At 46.1% G+C, this 18,893-nt stretch overlaps 1 protein-coding gene across 2 annotated transcripts; it reads right to left on the minus strand.

Annotated features, from left to right (window-relative positions):
• Positions 1-1,461: 1,461 nt before the first annotated feature.
• MATN3 (matrilin 3) lies at positions 1,462-16,224 on the minus strand. 2 transcript variants are annotated; one of them, XM_036434685.2, is made up of 8 exons: positions 15,858-16,207; positions 14,119-14,685; positions 11,143-11,268; positions 10,070-10,195; positions 8,636-8,761; positions 5,180-5,305; positions 2,918-3,028; positions 1,462-2,150 (listed from the first exon to the last, which is right to left on the minus strand). In XM_036434685.2, exons 1-8 carry the CDS (start codon positions 16,042-16,044, stop codon positions 2,095-2,097), a joined length of 1,425 nt encoding a protein of 474 aa, XP_036290578.1. In that variant the 5' UTR covers positions 16,045-16,207; the 3' UTR covers positions 1,462-2,094. The 2 variants fall into 2 exon arrangements, with proteins under 2 accessions (XP_036290578.1, XP_045436448.1); XM_045580492.1 differs by lacking the exon at positions 10,070-10,195 and having other exon boundaries at positions 15,858-16,224.
• Between the last annotated feature and the right edge of the window lie 2,669 nt (positions 16,225-18,893).

Here is an 18,893-nt window from a genome sequence, read left to right on the forward strand (position 1 = left end):
TCCTCTCTGCTTCTAAGGCCATTTTATATACCCAATGGCATTCTCACCCTCTTGGCCAAAGGCATTGATCAGGTCTTCCTGAGAAATCCTTTCTAAACCTAACCCCCACCCCATTCAGATAAAGTATGTCTTTGTTTTCAAATGTATGGGTATTCATTTTTTTCAGCACCAAACTGTAAATTCCTAAGATATGTTGGCACCCTCTCACGGGCACCCTATACTGGACTCATGAATCAAATGAGTATTATCTAAGCCAGGGGGATTTAAGACATGATTAATAGAAGCTAGTTACTAATGGTCACACGTTTGAAAAATCATATCTAAATACTTTTCCTTAGTTCTTGAACATGAAGTCTCATTTATTCCTTCTATAGCATCATTGCTCTGTGATATCTATCTATCTATCTATTATATATATATAATATATAGATAGATATCTATATATATATATATATAGCTAATATGCAAAGTGTCCCCTTGGGAACTAGACTGGGAGACTGGAGTTCGATAGCTCTCTATGACATGAGCTGATCACCAGGGGGCAGTGCAGAATGGTGGAACGCTCTGGCCAGCAGCCGGAGGGCCCTGATTGGCCTTGATCACCAGCCAGGCGTAGGGACCCTACCTATGACCGAATTTCATACACCAGGCCTCTAGTATTAATATATTATTGATCCTGTGCTCAAATACATTTGGTAAATAAAGCTGCTATGTTATGTCCTTCCAAAAATGTTGAGAAATGACAATATATGTTTCATAAAATATATACTGCCTTGACATGTTTATTTTTCATTTGTTCCCTTTAAAGTTTGTGTTTTAGATTTTTTACTGTTTCTGGGTCTTGACTGTTTCTGTAAGGAATTGCAATGCTATTTACAACAGCCAGGATTCAGAAGCATCCCAAGTGTCCATCAGTAGAATAGATTATTAAAACACACACACACACACACAAAAGGAAATCTTACTTTTTGCCACAGCATGGATGGATCTGGAGAGTATTATGCTAAGTGAAATAAGCCAATCAGAGAAAGACAAGTACCATATAATTTCACTTATATGTGGAATCTAATGGACAGAACAACCTTACAAAACACAAAGGACAGACTGACAGCTGTCCGAAGGGATGGGAGTTGGGAGGCTGGGTGAAATAGGTGAAGGGATTAAAAAACAACAACCAACTCATAGACACAGATAACAATCTGGTGATTACCAGAGGGAAAGGGAGGTGGGGGCAGGTAGAAGAGGGTAAAGGGGGAGATAAGTGCGGATAAAAGGAGACTTGACACTGGGTGGTGAACACACAATACACAGATAATGTATATAAAATTGTACACTTGAAACCTCTATAAATGTATTAACCAATGTTACCCCAATAAATTCAACATTTAAAAAAAAAGAACTTTAAAATGTACATTTATAAAGTTAGAACACTGGGAAAAAATAGCACACTGTTAGTAGTTTTGTACAGATGATTTTTATTCTTCTTTATATATTATACATTTAAAAATATCTGTGATGAGTATATAATATGAATATAATTATAGAAATAACATACTTGTGTTTGAGAATAGAATGAGAACTTAGGAACTGAAAAAAAAATGAAATGGCTCAATTAGTAAAAAAGAAATGTTAAACTTTTCATTCTATTTCCTACCAACCATTTCATAGTCATAACTTAAAGACACTAAAGTTTGCATTAAATTAAGGATCTGGGCATTTGTTTCCTTAGAAAAATAATACTGATTCTCCAGAAGATTCTCAGACTACATATCCACTAATTCAAGCATTTTAATGGCAGATGATTAGCACCATTGGAACATACAAAGGTATTAAATACAGCAAGTTCTCCATATTTCCAGGTGAAACTTGTGAGCAATTTTAAAGATCATTTATATTGATTTTAGAGAGAGAGGAAGGGAGAGGGAGAAACATCGATGTGAGATAGAAACATTGATTGGCTGCCTTATACCCCCAAGTGGTGACTCTGAAACCTGGGCATGTAACCCTGACTGGAATCGAACTGGCAACCTTTTGGTGCATTGGATGATGCTCAACCAACTGAGCCACACTGGCCAGGGTGAGATTTTGAGCAGCTTACTGATGTATTTGTCCATATTCATTTGCTTGCAGCTTCTCCAAAATGTCATCAAGTGGTTAGCTGTTAAGGCCAACACCATTTATTTTGACATTAGAAAACATACACACACTTCCAAACTCTTCAACACAAAAGAAAATAGTTACATTCCATTGTAAATAAAGAAAATGAGTAAAAATGTTTGCTCAAGTCTAATATAATCTAAAACTCGGAAGTTCTTTTTTTTTTAGGAAGCATGATATAAAGCAGTAGTCTTCAAACATTTGCTCATATACCCCCTAAAATAATTTAACAAATAAGTGGTGTCTTGTGCATATTTAAGTTATATGAAAATTTCATAAGTTTTAGTTATAAAATACACTAGTATATTTCTGTTGTTATAAATATTGACTTTCTAAAATAAAATTTAAATCAACCTTTCAAATGTATTCCAAGTTACATTAAAAGCATACTACATTGATACCTTGTATTCTTCTAAAATAAAATATTTAAAACAAAAAACTTTTTATTTCCTTTCCACTTTCTTCAAGGAATTTTATTCTACTTTGAATTTCAGAAATATTTTCTTGATCACTCTATCATACTTCCCTGAAGTAAACTTACACAAGCAAGCACACGCATTCATAGTGAAATTACCTTTCAATTAAATTTCTTTGACCATGAGGCCCCAATTTTTTAAAAATCATCTGGATTGAACTATCAGTACAACTATTATGAATACACAATGGATCCACACAACAAATAAGTTATAAATGTGGACATAAAATCGTTACAAATAAATGAGAAGAAGGCTTTAAGCAGAAAGGCTCCCAGAAAGGATATTCTTGGTGTTCAGTCTCTGCAGATATGAGACGGCTTTATTCTGGAATGCCAGCGTGGCCTCACACCCACAGGCATCTTTTGTGGAGATGAGACTTCTGGCTTCTTGAATGGCTGGTGACAGTGACAGGACACGAAATGCGGTGGTTAATTAGAAATCATGGCAAGTCTGGAAATCCATGACTTGACAGTCCCATTTTTAATGCCCACCTAAATGAATTTTCTGGAAGGTAAAGGGTACGGAGCACACACAAAGAGGACAACATCTCTGGGATGGTAATGTCACAGGAAAAACTGAATTAGGAAATGCTGGGGACAAACTTACAACTGTCAAAGCTGAGTGATGGTTATATGTGAGCTCATTCTATTTTCTTTGTGCTTTTGGGATTGCTTGAAATTTCCCAGGACATAAAGCAAATTTTTAAAAAGATAGTGTAGCGGGAAGCCAAGAACGCAGAGATAAGACAGCTAATCTTGTGATTCAGTGCCCTCATTAAAAAATGAAAATGAGAAAACCTCTACTGGTGCAGCCAAAATACTTCAAGGTTTAAAACTAGATAATTCCAGCTGAAGCCAGTTTGGCTCAGTGGTAGAGCGTCAGTCTGAAGACTGAAAGGTCCCAGGTTCGATTCCAGTCAAGGGCATGTACCTTGTTGCGGGCACATCCCCGGTAGGGGGTGTGCAAGAGGCAGCTGGTCGATGTTTCTCTCTCATTGACGTTTCTAGCTCTCTATCTCTCTCCATTTCTCTCTGTTAAAAATCAATAAAATATATATTTTTTAAATAAAAATAAAAATAAATAAATAAAACTAGATAATTCCTGATTTCCTAAATGGGCTATTAATTCTATTGAATTGCTTAAAATGAGAGTTCTAGTTCTTATCCATAAATACTTTGGGTTTTGAGGTTTTTTATCTTTATTGTTGAAAGTATTACATATATTCCCTTTTTTTCCCCATTGGCCCCTTCTAGCATGCACCAGCCCCCTCCCTCACTCTAACCCCATCCCAGGCCCATAAATACATTAGAGCCCTAACCAGTTTGGCTCAGTGGATAGAGCCTCGGCCTGCGAACTGAAAGGTCCCAGGTTCGATTCTGGTCAAGGGCGTGTACCTTGGTTGCGGGCACATCCCCAGTAGGGAGTGTGATGGAGGCAGCTGATCAATGTTTCTCTCTCATTGATGTTTCTAACTCTCTATCCCTCTCCCTTCCTCTCTGTAAAAAAAATCAATAAAATGTATTTAAAAATAAATACATACATACATGCATACATACTTTGAAACTAACGTTGCATTGACATGTAATCAAAGAACCTGGAAGACTGATAATGCTACCTCTTGTTTCTTCCTGTGATTCAGTGAGGAAGCTATTCCTACTCAATCTCATAGCCTCTGCAATTGCCTCACAGAAATAAGAACAGCCTCCCAATGGAGTAGTACTACTGCCCGAGGGCAGGCAGTGGGCCTTGGCGCCTACATTTTCTCCCACAGTCTACAGAGATGTGATGGAGAGCTGGGGGACAAACGCACTCTTGAGAAAATATAATCTATCTACCTGTCCAAACCCTATTGAACCTTTTAGAGAGGGCCATCTCAAAGCCCGCCTCAATGGATTAGTAAACCAGACTGTAGCTTCTGGATGTGGTACAGCCCAGCCATCATCCCGGAGCAGAGTATAACATTGGTGCTGAGGGCACTTTTTCTGTGTACGTTGCCTGGGAGACTGTAAGCTCCGTGAGGGCAGGGGCTCAGTTTCTCTCTCTCCTTCTCTCTTCGTCCCTGAAATCAATAAGGAAATGTGTTTTTTTTAAAAACATTGGTTCCTCTCCAGCTCCTTCCTCAGGACCTAACAGTACCTGACATGTAACAGCAGCTCCATGAATAGCTGCTGAACAAATAACTCAGGGAATGACTGGGCAAGTGAGGTCAGAGCCTAAACCGTAATAAATCATGTCAGAATCCCATTTTCCAGGAGAGGGGAAAAAAAAAAAAAAAGAAAATCCCAAGAGTAATTTTGCTTTTTAATTTGAAAGAGAGAGAGAGAGAGAGAGAGAGAGAGAGAGAGAGAGAGAGAGAGAGAGAGAGAGAGAGAGAGAGAGAGAGAGCAGAACCAGATCTCGGGAGGAATAGAATTATTTCATTCTGATGCCAAGTGGGAACCTCTGGAGAATTCCAACAGGAAGACCATGCCTCAGGCTATAAGAGAGAAGAGCTCACTCCTAGGTTGTCCTACCAGACGGAAGAGGATTAAAGGGCCAGTCTTTACCTGAGCACGTCTTCTTGTCTTCATTCAGGGTGAAGCCGGTATGGCAATCGCAGTGGTAGGACGCGGCCCCGTCACTCACACAGATGTGCTGGCAGCCGTGAGAGCCCAGGGCACACTTGTCACGAACTGACCAGGGAGGGAAACAGTCACAAATTACCCCGGGAAACGAAGCCCAGACTCCTGGCAGGAAAAGCTCCGCTCTGGTCCCGGCAGGTGTCATCGGCAACAAGTGTCCCCTGTGCCGCAGGAAGAAAGCCTGCTTTCTTGTACCTCACATCCCCTCGGCCTGCCTGTGTGTGCGTACACCCTGCCTTTTTTTTTTTTTTTTTTTTTTTCTGGCCCACATCTGGGGGTGCTGCTCTGCTTTCCGACCCGCAGCCCTGGGCTGCACTGAGTCTTGATGATATTCCAGAACTCACCTTCAGAACTCTACTGATGCCAACCAACGCCTGCAACGCCTCCAACCAGACATGGGGCTTCTTCACCCCCACTAAATCATTGTTAGGGACCCACCTACACATGGAGCTAAATTTGATGCTGAACAAAAAGGATCTTGAGCCGAAACCGGTTTGGCTCAGTGGATAGAGCGTCGGCCTGCGGACTGAAAGGTCCCGGGTTTGATTCCGGTCAAGGGCATGTACATTGATTGCAGGCACATCCCCAGTAGGGGGAGTGCAAGAGGCAGCTGATCGATGATTCTCTCTCATCGGTGTTTCTAACTCTGTCCTTCTCTCTTCCTCTCTGTAAAAAAATCAATAAAATATATATTTTTTTTTTAAAAAAAAAGGATCTTGAATGATGGAGGGGCTGCCCTTGATAGCTTACAAAGTGGGACAGAAAAGCACTGACCTGCACGCGCGCGCACGCACACACACACACACACACACACATACATGATGATGATGATGACATGTATGAATCCACCATCTTGTCTTTCTCTTCTACCTCCCTTTGCCAGCTTGTGCCCTGTACCATGAGACAGTATAGCTTAGTGTTATGAGCACATGTATCCCAGAGCAAGTACCTGGGTTCAAATCCTGGCTCTGCTGCTTATTAGCTGAGTGACTGTGGACAAGTTACTTAGTAATCTGCCTGTCCTGGCTAGTTGGTATATTCCTGAAGTAGTCCGCCTAGACTGGAAATTGCATTTGATGTTTTATGGGTTTTCTTAAATAAAATGTCCCTTTATTCCACACCTGTTAGTTGAAATGTACATTTGTTCTTGTGTCCTTTTCCCAGGACGTCAATGTTCCTGGCAGCTTCAAGTGCCAAGTGGGATCACTGTAACGATTTGAGAAGGTGCACCCCACCTGACAGCCCTACCGCCCTGAACAGCCAGCACAAGCCAGTCCCCTGGCCTGCCCCATCTCTCCACTCCTCAACCCAACTGTCACCGTCCTCAAAGGCACACCGCTAGCCCCACCACCTCCGTGTCGCTCATGTGGACGGAAAAGGGGCCACATACTAAACCTGACATACTCAGAGATGGAAAGTAGCCATATAGGAGGGTCTGAAGTTAAAACTTTCTAACTAAAAGCAGTTCAAGACAGGGAGTCATGTCCGAGGGCAGTGTTTTTTCCAACAACGATCAACCTTCACCTTAACTGAGGCTGTCTGTTGTCTCTTTGGATGGAAGATAATGTGCCCGATGGCATACCTTTGGAATATCAAAGTAATTCTTTTTTCCAGACCCTTCAAAGCACAACCACTGCACCAGAGTGGAGACTGCAAATCCCCTCATTGTTATTATCATGCTAATAGTTGACTGTTACCCATCCTACCTGTCCACCTATGGAGAAGAAGTATGTGTCTATTCCTTTTACTGTGTATCCAGACCCACTTTGCATTCTCCAGCCTCCCTAATCTATCACTTACATCTTCCCTTTTGATTCCCATGTGTAAGGTAAGTGGTAAACCCTGGCTGGTGTGGCTCAGTGGGTTGAGCATCATCCCATGCACTGAAGGGTCACCAGGTAGATTCCTGGTCAGGGCACATACCCAGGTTGCCTTCACATCCAGGAGACAACTGATCAATGTGTCTCTCATACATCGATATCTGTCTGTTGGTCTGTCTGTCTGTCTCTCTCTCAAACCAATTTTTTTTTAAGTGGCAAAGCTGCCATTTTCTGGAGCATTTGCTTCATCCATTGAGATTCTGCTTCCCAGCAATTGTTGTCACTTTGGCTCAAATAAACTCATACAAATTCTTACAGGTTTGGATGTTTCTTACGTTGACACTCAGCAGAGAGAACAAGTGAACATGCCCTCCATCCCAGCCCTTACCTACCATCAGTCCCTCTCCCTGGCTTCTTAAGTCTCCGCTCACATAAGACATTGGGTCTCTTTGCCCATAAAGAGAGGCTGAAACTTATGCTTTATATGTGCACAGTGCTCAGCAGCCCTGGGGACAAAACAGGTGCTCAGTTCTCTTTCACTGATCCCATTTTTTTTTACAAAGGAAATTGGCAATGGCCATTTCCCTTCATCCCTCTTGTAAAGGGCACCTAATATATCTCCTCAAGGAAGGGAAAACTATACGTAAAATCTAAAAATAAATATGCCAGGACTAAACAGCTCCTGGAGAGCTGGGAGTTTCTCTTAGGAGTGCTTTCGTATTATAAATGCCACTGTGTTCTGCCAGTGAGTTTAAATCAAGTTAATGAGGATTTGAGTTCGGGCATGGGCGTGCCAGCCAAGTCTCAGATGCTTCGAAGATTGATCATCTAGACGCTGTCAGGGAACGGCTTGCCGCGAACTTACTGGAAGATCCGTGTGGGTCTCATTCAGTCACTGACAAAGTCTCCTTTACTCACACGATCAGGAAAGTTCAAAGCCAAGTTTTAATTGGAAAAAGATCAGTTCAGCCTATCACACCAAACAGCTCCCGTCCAACTGACTTCCTCTCAGGTTTCCCGTTTGCGTTACAAGCCCCCAGTGTACAGAGCTACCACATTTTCCTGGACGAGGCCCCTCCATTCACTGAGCTTGCCTCATACCCCCCACTCCCCACCCATTTCCCAGCCATTTCCCGAAGTCATCCACGTTGGCTGATTCTCCTGAGCTCACTGTCCTCCAAGCAATGCGCGCCTTAGTCTGTGAGCACCGTACAATGTCTGAAGCCTGGTTCTCTACGTTGCCTCGAAGAATCTCTCTTTCTTTTTTATTTTATTGATTTCTTACAGAGAGGAAGGGAGAGAGAGATAGAGAGCTAGAAACATCGATGAGAGAGAAACATCGACCAGCTGCCTCTCGCACACCCCTACCGGGGATGTGCCCACAACCAATGTACATGCCCCTGACCGGAATCGAACCTGGGACCTTTCAGTCCGCAGACGGACGCTCTACCACTGAGTCGAACCGACTTCGGCAAAGAATCTCTCTCTTGGGAAACTGCAGGTTGGTTTCAACGCACTGGGCAGGAGCCACGTGGGAAAGTGCTTGTTGAGAGTGCCTTACCTGAGCAGGTTTTGTTGTCTTGATTCAGGCTGTAGCCCTCGTAGCATTCACAGTGATAGGACCCAGCTCTGTCGTTCACACAAATGTGCTGACAGCCATGTGTCCCCAAGGCACATTGGTCTTGAACTGCCAGACAAAAGCCCAGGAGAGAAGAAATTCAACAATATTTAAAAAAAAAAAAAAATCCAATATAGTACATAGATACAGAAATACGTAGGAAGCCAGCTGAGTTCAACAAAATCTGACACACACACAGTACTCATTCTACTTTCCCAACTCCTCTCAGACCCATCTCTATTGAGTGTTCATCATCTAAATAGATCATAAAATACTTTCTAAAGCATTCCTTTTGGGTTTACTTGTGCTTTTACTGAATCAGAGCAATAGCAACAGTTGGGTAGCTACTTCTCCTAGATTCAGAAAGACATAGAGTTTGAAGAAAGTGTAGTTCAACCCTCGCCCATTGTAAGTGAAAAAACTGAGTCCATAGGAGACCCACTAACTCGGAAGAGCATCAGGACTCAAGACCAAATGCACATAATGCACTTATTCTGTGAACTGACATGAGATTTTTTTTTTAATTACTCTTTTTCTTTTTAAACTTTTCACTTTGAAATCATTTCAGGTATATGAAAAACTTGCAAAAATAGTACAGAGAGGTCCTATTCTTCATCCAGTTTCCCCAGATGTTAACGTATTAAGTAATCATAGTGTAATTACCAAAACCAGGAACTTAACACTAATACAATACTACTAACTAAAATACAGATTAGTTCATTACTAATCTAAGCATTCAAATTTTGCCAATTATTCCACCAATGTCCCTTCTGTGGCCCAGGACCCCACGTTGCATTAAGTTGTCACGTCTCTGGTCTCCTCCAGTCTGTAATATTTTCTGCCTTTCATGACTCTGACACTTTGTAGGCTATCTCTCCATCTGGGTTTGTCTGATGTTCCCTCGTGATTCTGAAATTTTAGCAAGAATACCCCAGAAGCGCTCCTGTGCCCTCAGTACATGGTGTCAGGAGATGCATGATGTCACTCCATGTCCCTGGTGTTGATGTCAACTTGGATCGCTTGGCGAAACTGGTGTCTGCCAGATTGCCTCACTCTGACGTTACTATTTCCCCTCTGCAAGTAATAAATATCCTGAGGGGTGTTACTTGATGTCAACAGACTAAGCGTTTGGAAAGGACTGTTAGGGCTGGCACAGAGAAGGAATGAACAACACTCTTACACACGTGGGCCGTGATACATGTGTAAGGCCTTTTCTACGTTTTCTAACACCCAGAAGTAGGAAAAGCCAGGGTGGCAAGAGAGGAAAACAGGTGAAGTTTCTCATCAGTGTGACCAGCCCTGGATGTGACCCGCCCTCCACCACTGCTCATAGCCAGGCAGGCAAAGAGGTGGCAGCAGTGACCTCTTCCCGCTTACCTGCACACGCTTTCCTGTCTTCCTTCAAAGCGTAACCTTCGTGGCACTCACAGTGGTAAGAGCCAGCTCTGTCGTTCACACAGATGTGCTCACAACCATGAGTGTTCAGAGCACACTTATCGATGGCTATCGAAAACGATCAGGATACATGTGAACACATGGAAGCGTGAATCAATAATTATAGACCATACACAGATGCACACACATACACATACATGCACATGCATGCACACACACGCGCGCGCACACATATCTGCGGGCAGCTTGGCACAACAGGAAGACTACAGGACTGGAAGCTGGGAACCAACTTTCTGGTCTCGGCTTTTTACTCACAGACCCCATGCATGAGTAAGTCTCCTTTCTTTGCGTCTTAATTTATTACCTTTAAAATACGTAAGTTGAATTAAATGATCTCTAAGTTTTCTTCTCCTCAAACACTTTTTTCCAGGACTTAAGTGGGCCTAGATCCCATTCTTCATGGCCTGTGAGTGAGTATGCCCACCCCACATGAGTGAGGACCTCTCTACGTTTTCTTCTAGATCCCATGAGCATCGTGGCCACAGAGAGGAAAGGGTAGCTAATTAAATAAAATCCACAAGAAACTCCAAACCCTCAAAAGGACCGAGAATTTTCTACCATAGAAGGCTGATTTGTATATCACCTCACTTTTCTTCTCCTTTTCCTTTTGATAAACAACAATACATCAGCCAAAAGTCAATGAGGCCGAAAGCGGTTTGGCTCAGTGGAGAGAGGCTCGGCCTGTGGTCTGAAAGGTCTCAGGTTCAATTCCGGTCAGGAGCATGTACTTTGGTGGTGGGCACATCCCCAGTGGGGGTGGGGGTGCAAGAGGCAGCTGATTGATGATTCTCTCTCATCGATGTTTCTAACTCTCTATCCCTCTCTCTTCCTCTCTGTAAAAAATCAATAAAATATATTTAAAAAAAAAAAAAAAGTCAATTAGGAGAACAGCACAAGGCCAGGCCAAAACCTGGAGAGTAGGTCCCCGAATCTAAGTCCCCTTCAGTGCCCCCCCTACACGCCTCCCCCCCCCCGCCCCCGTACGCAGACCTCACCTGAACACGTCTTCTTATCGGCATTCAAGGAATACCCTTGGCTGCACTCACAGTGGTGCCTGCCGTTCCCGTCACTGACACACACGTGCTGGCACCCGTGTGTGCCAAGCATGCATGGGTCCGATGCTGTGCAAAGGAAGCAGACCACCGTCAGACAGACACGTGAACATTTCAGGTATTTTCTCCCGTGTCAGAAAGACATCGCTCTCTGGTTTCTTTCCAGTTCTAGCTTTAGTTCACTGTCAATTTTTACTATTTGTTTCTGCCCTGGCTAGAAATACCATCCCTAGACTAGTCATGTTACTAATTTTAAATCATAGATCTTACTGTTAACTGTCTCCAAAAGAAGGGGGAAGAGGAGGAGGAGAAGGAGGAGGAGGAAGAGGGAAAGGAGGAGGAGGAGGAGGAGGAGGAGGGGGAGGGGGAGGAAGAGGAGGAGGAGGGGGAGGAGGAAGGGGAAAAGGAGGAAGGGGAGGAGGGGGAGGGGGAGGAGGAGAGAAAGAGAGAATTCTTATAGGTCAGGCAATTGGATATTCATTCAGTGTATCCTCCTACCCATGAAAAAATACTTTTGTTTTCCCAAAGCCAGAAACGGGGAAGACAATCATGTGTTTCCTGAAGTTCGCTGAGCTAACTGTCCCACTGCAGCTGGAATCTGGTTTCTGGGGGTTCTATGGTGTGTGTCCAAACAGAATTCACACACAGGTGGTTCCTCAGGGCCCAGAACTCGCTCATCCTTGGGCATATATGACCCTACAATGGGGAATGGCAGTGCAGGTGACTGCCTTCTGAACAGGCAGCAAACTTAAACATACTCAACTTCAGGGCCTCTGATATCATCAGTTAGGAGAATAAACTCAATCGCTATAACACAAACATGCAAAAAAAATAATAATAAAAAATAAACTCAACTATATTAGCTAAACTGCATCTCCATCTTTTCCCTTCTAGAGCCGTTTATATCTCACTGGCCTTTTTTTTCCTGGTGAGATGTTTTGAACTAAGACACAATGAATTTAGTCATTTCTGTAGGAGGAAGCTGGAGCCCCGGGGGCAGGTAACCAGCCTCCACCGCGTTGGCCAAGGGACAAGCCTAATATTTTCCCAAGAAGAGCCTTTTCATGGGATGATCCTTCTAGTCCCTGAACCACCACAAGCTGCTTTTGCTCCTCAGTCTTTTTCCCCAGAACAAGCAGGCCTTTTGTATCAGTAGGAAAAGATTGCCACTCACCACGTATTACCCCATGGCCTTCAAGCCCAACCCCAGGGGCTGGTTTTGAGAGCCAACTTTGCCACAGACCAACGTCTCTATGGCAAGCTCCCACCCACAAGCACGGGGGTCTTCCTGGGAGAAAGACGGCCATTTTCCTTTGGGAAAACCAATGAATGCCAAGGAGATGCCACCAAAACCAATGACAGCCTGTGAGGGCCCAGTGTCCTGGGACAGGAAAGACCGGGGGAACAGCCAGGTCTGGCGGAGAGGAGGCCAAGCTCTGCTCCAGACCACGCTTCAGCTCCCATTTCCTGGCAGACGGGTGATGGCTGAGTTTCCCTTTGTTCGGATATAGAGTCCCCTTGAACTACACAGTTGGAATCATTACTTCACTAGTTTGTCTCATCCCCAGCGCCAAACCACTGCTTGACGGTAGGGAGGGACAATTTTCATCTTTGTGTCATCGCTGGTCAATAAATGCATGTTAAATAAATAAGTGTGGAATAGATTGTGCAGCAAAAAGTATCCACATTCTAAAATTCCCACCTAACTAGACTTCCATAGAGGGCTTCAAAAGATTATCTCCAAATGACAAAAAAATAAAAATAAATAAATAAGAATAAAGCATGATGATAGATATAGATGATAGATTATAAGAAAAATAAGTTTAAAAATAAAGTAAAAAAATATAGTATAAGTCCCACATTCATAATTCTGATCAGTGACTAATAATAAACTCCAGTCTCAAATGGATTGATTCATGAATTTGGCTAATTCATGCTAAAAATTCCAATTTCAAGCTCCATCCTAAAGGAATAAATGAGGAGAGTAACAGAAGGATTTACAAAAACAAACGAGTCCTGGCCGGGTTGGCCCTGTGGATAGAGCGTTGGCCTGTGGACTGAAAGGTCCCGGGTTCGATTCCGGTCAAGGGCATGTAACTTGGATATAAGTTCCTACCTTGGTCAGGAGCATGTGGGAGGCAACCAATTGATGTGTCTCTCTCACATCGGTATCTCTTTCTGTCTCTCCCTCTCCCTTTCACTCTCTCTAAAAATCAGTGGAAAAAATATCCTCAAATGAAGATTTAAAAATAAAATAAAATAAATTTTAAAAACTGTTATTATTGAAAGTATTACAGATGTTCCTTTAAAAAACAAAAATAGCCCTTTCCTTCTACCTGTGAAGTAGGCTGAAATCCCGGTCCCCCTGACTCCTGCCTTGTCCCTCCAGGAAGAATGGTCCGAAGGAAGGGAGCCTCAGAGTAGGGGCACCCCTGCACAGCCACGCTGCCTGCCCGGCCCTGCATGGACACACGCCGGCCCTGCCTTCGGCGGGAACAAGAGGCGTTCTGTGAACGCTAGACGTGGGCAAACTGGAGGAAATATCGAGGGAGATGCAGGGCTGGGCAGGAGGGAGGAGAGCCGTCCTGTGTGTTTTATTTTTATTTTCCTCTGACCCCATCGGGGAACAGCGCGATCATTTATCCAGGATTATTTCCAGACCTTCCCATCTCTAATGCAAACACGGGGGTTTCAGGATCCATCCAAGTTATAGAGAAGGCAGCTCTATATTCCTAAACCAACAAAGTGTGTTTACGTTGGTTAAAAAAAAAAAGACACAAACAGCGTTGCTTCTATTTACGTTTTCCATATAATTTCCACCAAAAAAAAAAAAAAGGGAAAAGGAAAGAATTCTTTTTTTTTTTTTCTTCTGCTTCATCATGTTGGACTAGAGCATCCTGGCTAGCTGCAAAGACTTACCGCAAAAGGTTTCCTGGAACCTGGAGGACAGCTTCTCGATGACCCCGTAGGTCTCCACGTAGAACACGTGCTCGTCCAGGGGCTCGCTGGCCATCATGCGCAGGGACGCCCGGTCCGCCCGGTCCACGCCCACCGCGTACAGCTCAATGCCCGCCGCCCGCGCCCGGGCCGCCACCTCGTTCACCCGGTCCTGGGGCCGCCCGTCCGTCACGATGATGGCCACCTTGGGGATGTGGGAGCCGGGCGCCCGGGCTCCCGCCTCCACCGTGAAGGCCTTCTCCATGGCCGTCTGGATGGCCAGGCCCGACATGGTGCCCGTGGACAGGGGCGCGATCTGGCCCACGGCCCGCTGCAGGGACGGCTTGTCCAGGTGGGTCTGCAGGTGGAACTCGATGTTCACGGTGCTGGCGTAGTTCACCACCGCCACCCGCGTGTCCGCCGGCCCGATGTCCAGGGTGTCGATGATCCGGGAGACGAAGGTTTTCACTTTGGTGAACTCCAGGGGCCGGACGCTGCGGGAACTGTCGATGATAAACACCAAGTCCAGCGGCCTGCTCTTGCAAAAGCCTGCGAGGAAGGTGTGGGGAGCAGCAGTGACTAAGCGGTGATCTGACCACAGTTCCTCACCCCAGGATGCCCTGAGCCTGGAGGTCAGACAAGGCAGTGTCCCCTACCTCCCAATGGCCCGCTGACTGCTATCACCCCCAAGGCCACCTCCCTTTGGATGCTGACAGCTCATAGGCCTTCCGAATCTCCCCCTGAGGAGAATTACATGAGGCTGCGAATTACATCATTTAATTTTCCTAATAGGGGCTGGAAGTTGATGCCACTCTAAGGCTATCTACCCCAATATCTCACCTGCAGGCTGGCTGAGCCCTTAAATTTCACTTAGAACCTCATCCCTTTGCTTCAGGTTTTGTACTCAAGGATCCTCTGGTCTCCCAGGGAGGAGTGGATTCCAGACCGTTCTGGGGCGCCTTGGCTCCCTGAGGCACTGGGGCAAAGTGTCCCTGAACAGCGTGCAAGGCCACTATCGGGGCGGCCGCATTGCACGCCACCCTGCCCACTTCCCTGGGGTGGACACTGCTCCAGAGCAGCCCTAAGTCTCTCTCTAGCCAGTGGTCAGCAAACTCATTAATCAACAGAGCCAAATATCAACAGTACGACGATTGGCATTTCTTTGGAGAGCCACATTTTTTAAACTTAAACTTCTTCTAACGCCACTTCAACATAGACTCGCCGAGGCCGTGGTATTTTGTGGAAGAGCCACACTCCAGGGGCCAAAGAGCCACATGTGGCTCTCAAGACGCAGTTTGCCGACCACTGCTCTAGCTGGTCATTAATTCATATTCAGTGAACTCAGGGGCCCAACTAGCCTGAGCTATGTTGAAAGTGGAGAGAGGAATGCCAACTTCGTCTGCTTTCCCCACATGGTTTCCTCACTCTGAGGCAACGTTTTCCATCACAGGAGTCAACACGATCTCCTGTACCTAGTAAACACCCGTTACTCTGGAAGCTTTTCTGCCACATGAGCCAACTACTGACTCAAAAGAGAGATGGCATTGCTCCCAAAGACCCCCTAGCCCCGGCTCCATCCTTTTTGAACCTCAGTTTGCACCAGGGAGGGAAGGAACGCACTGACGCCGGGCATCCCTCCCACTGCGCCCCTACCAGGTGTTCTTCCCCCCACCCCTCACCCCGACCCCTGGCCCCAGCCCCAACCCCAGCCCGGACAGTACCTGCAGCCCCGGCCCCGCCGGGCTGGCCGGCCCCCGGAGCGAGGCGGCGGCCGGGACTGCCCCCGGGGCCACGGGAGCCCCGCGCAGGGAAGCCCGGGCGGGCCGGGGCGGCGGGGCTCGGCAGCAGCAGCAGCAGCAGCAGCAGCAGCGGCGGCAGCAGGAGCAGGGCCGAGCGGAGGCGCCGCATGGTGTCCGCGGTGATGGGTGAGGCCTGGCAGGCGGGGTTCTCAGCAGCCAAGACCAGGAGCGCGGGTGGATTTAAGTGAATGGCCCGCGCCCGGACCACAGCCAGGAGCGTGGAACCCCCCGCGGAGCCAATGGCTGGGCGGCTGGGCCCGGGAGGCGGGGCCCGGTTTAAGCCAGCGGCCCGCCCCCGCCCAGCGGAGCCAATCACTGGGCGGCTGGGCCAGGGGGCGGTACCAGGGCCGCCCCGCCCCCTCCCTCCCCACACACCTGGTGGCTGGGCCTCCGCTGGGTGGGCTCGGCCCTGGCCGCCCTCTCTAAACCCTGGAGGGGCCAGTCCAGGGCCTCAGCCCGCTGGACCCTCCACTCCCGCAAGAAGCCACCTGGCCTAACCCCGGGCTCCGCCCTCCCTCCCGCAGCCCTGCCCCAATTCTCCAGCCTGCTCCCCACACCACATTCCTTTCCCTGGCCAAGGGACCCACCTTTTGCTGTGGGTTCTGGGTTTAAAAAAAAAAAAAAAAAAAAGCCTCAGATTCTAGCAGCATGAATAGCAACGCTTTCATCCTGCTTCAAACATCTGCGGACACTATTGACCTTCCAGGGGTGGGCCAGTGCTCCCCAGAATAGAATGGCACACACATTCCCCAGAGAGGCCCTGCTAGCCGGAGAAGCGGAGACCAGGCAGCCTGCGAGGCGCCCTCCCGCCCACACCCTAGCTCTGCTCCCGCAGGTGGCCGCCAGGTCTGGAATGTGTGGGTTCCTGACTTCAGGCAGGAGAGATTTTAAGGCAGCGGGTATTGTGAGAGTAGGTTTATTGAAGCTGGAGACGGTGAGACAAAGGAAGGGTTTAGGAATGAAGAGGCCACATCACAGCAGCAGGACTGAGCCTGGCTGGGGCTACCTAGACTGGGGATCCTGGGGAGGGGGTCACATTAGTTAAAAAGGCATTATCCATGACAGCACAGAGCTGAAGGCTGCCCACGGGAGTCCTCCAGGAACTCAGTTTCCGGGAGAGAAGTGATAGAAACAGGTGACTTTTGAGTGAGTCATAAAACATGGCAAAGAACATGAATTCCAATGGAGCCTTTCGGATCTTCCTGCTTCCAGACTTTGGCCCTTTAAAACCCATGCTCCACACAGTAACCTTAAAGTCACTTCTCTTCTTATACCCCAACCTTCACTTCCAGGACAAACTATCCCACCCACTTGACTGCAGGCTCCAGGAGGGCAGGGCCGATGCCCGCACTGTTCACTGCTGAATTCCCCTAAGCTCTACCCCACGGGCAGGTTCAGTCTCTGGTGGGCTGAGACCTCAGGGAATGGAAGATGACACCACAGAGCTCTTCCTGGGCAGGCCCGTGAGCAGGAATGAGTTTGTGGAAGAAAACACCTGGCATTGCTTTTTCCAAGTCTAAGGACGCCGAGGAAATGGCTTTGCTGTTTCACTCACTGCCTGGCAAGACAGCTCTGTGCTGGGCGGTGCCCCTTCCTCTGGCCTCCTCCGCCACCTGGCTCCTTCTCTGAAGTTCAGAGGGAGAAGCAACATAAAGTACGATGGTCTGTTTCAGCACATCTGCACGTAGGCATATGGAAAATTTAAAACTATTTGGTTAGACTAGGGCATAAATTATGGTTAGCTTTCTTTAGAAAGTCATGTTAATACTGCTATGTTGTTTTTACAGTTCTAAAAAGACTATTTATAGTCAGCTCTGGCAAGGTTATACTGTGGTAACTATTGTTCCCAAAATCTCTCAGGTTCTTATCACAATCAAGATATATTTCTTATTCTATTACATGTCCTTTGTAGGTTGGCTGCAACTTTACATGTTCATTCTGGCACCCAGACTTGAGGGGTGCTGGTCCCAATCTGGGGTACAATGAGAATGTGACAAAGGAAAGACAGGAAAGATGGCGGAACTTAATGCTTTTGCAAGGAAGTGGCTTCCATCAATTCCACACAAATCACACAGCCAAGCCATAAACTCAAAATGGATAAAAGACTTAAATGTACCGTAAGGCGCAAAACCATGAAAACCCTACAAGACATAGGCAGTAAAATCTCAGACATCTCTCATAATAATATTTTTGCCAAATACATCTCCTAGGGTAAGGGAAACAAAGGAAACAATAAACAAACGGGACTATATCAAACTAAAAAGCTTTTGTACAGCAAAGAAACCATCAACAAAATGAAAAGGGAACCCACTATATGGGAGAACATATTTGCCAGTGATACATCTGATGAGGGGTTAATTCCCAATATATAAAGAACTTAAATGACTCAACACCAGGAAAACAGACAAACCACTTTTAAAAATGGGCCAAGGGCCTCAATGGAATTCTCATAAAAGGACAGTGGTCGATAGACACGTGACACAATGCTCAAAATCACTAATCATCAGAGATGCAAATTAAAACTACAATGAGATATCACCTCACACCAGTCAGAATGGTTATCATCAATAAACCAGCAAACAAGTACTGGTTTGGTGATAGCCAGAGGGAAAAGGGAATGGGGGAGGGAGGTGTAGGTGAGAGTCGGCAAAGGGGGGGGAGTGGGGATGGAGAGTTTGCTTGGGATGTTGGGCCCTCATATGTTGGAGTGCAGATGGTTTTAGTGAGTTGTATACTTGCAACCTGTGTGGTTTTACAAACCAATGTCATTCCAACAAATTCAATTTAAAAACATGTAAAATATATCTGTCTATAAGCTAGATATAGCACGTCACCACAGCTCTTAGCAAGATGCAAAATGGCACATTTTCAGGAGAGAACTTCAGCTGCGGTGCCCATAAGCTGCAGTTTGCTTCTGCTTTGTGTCTGGCTCCCCTCTGGAGGTCCAATGCTGCATTT

This window comes from Pipistrellus kuhlii, unplaced genomic scaffold (genome assembly GCF_014108245.1).
Source record: "Pipistrellus kuhlii isolate mPipKuh1 unplaced genomic scaffold, mPipKuh1.p scaffold_m20_p_13, whole genome shotgun sequence".
Classification (NCBI taxonomy): Eukaryota; Metazoa; Chordata; class Mammalia; order Chiroptera; family Vespertilionidae; genus Pipistrellus; species Pipistrellus kuhlii.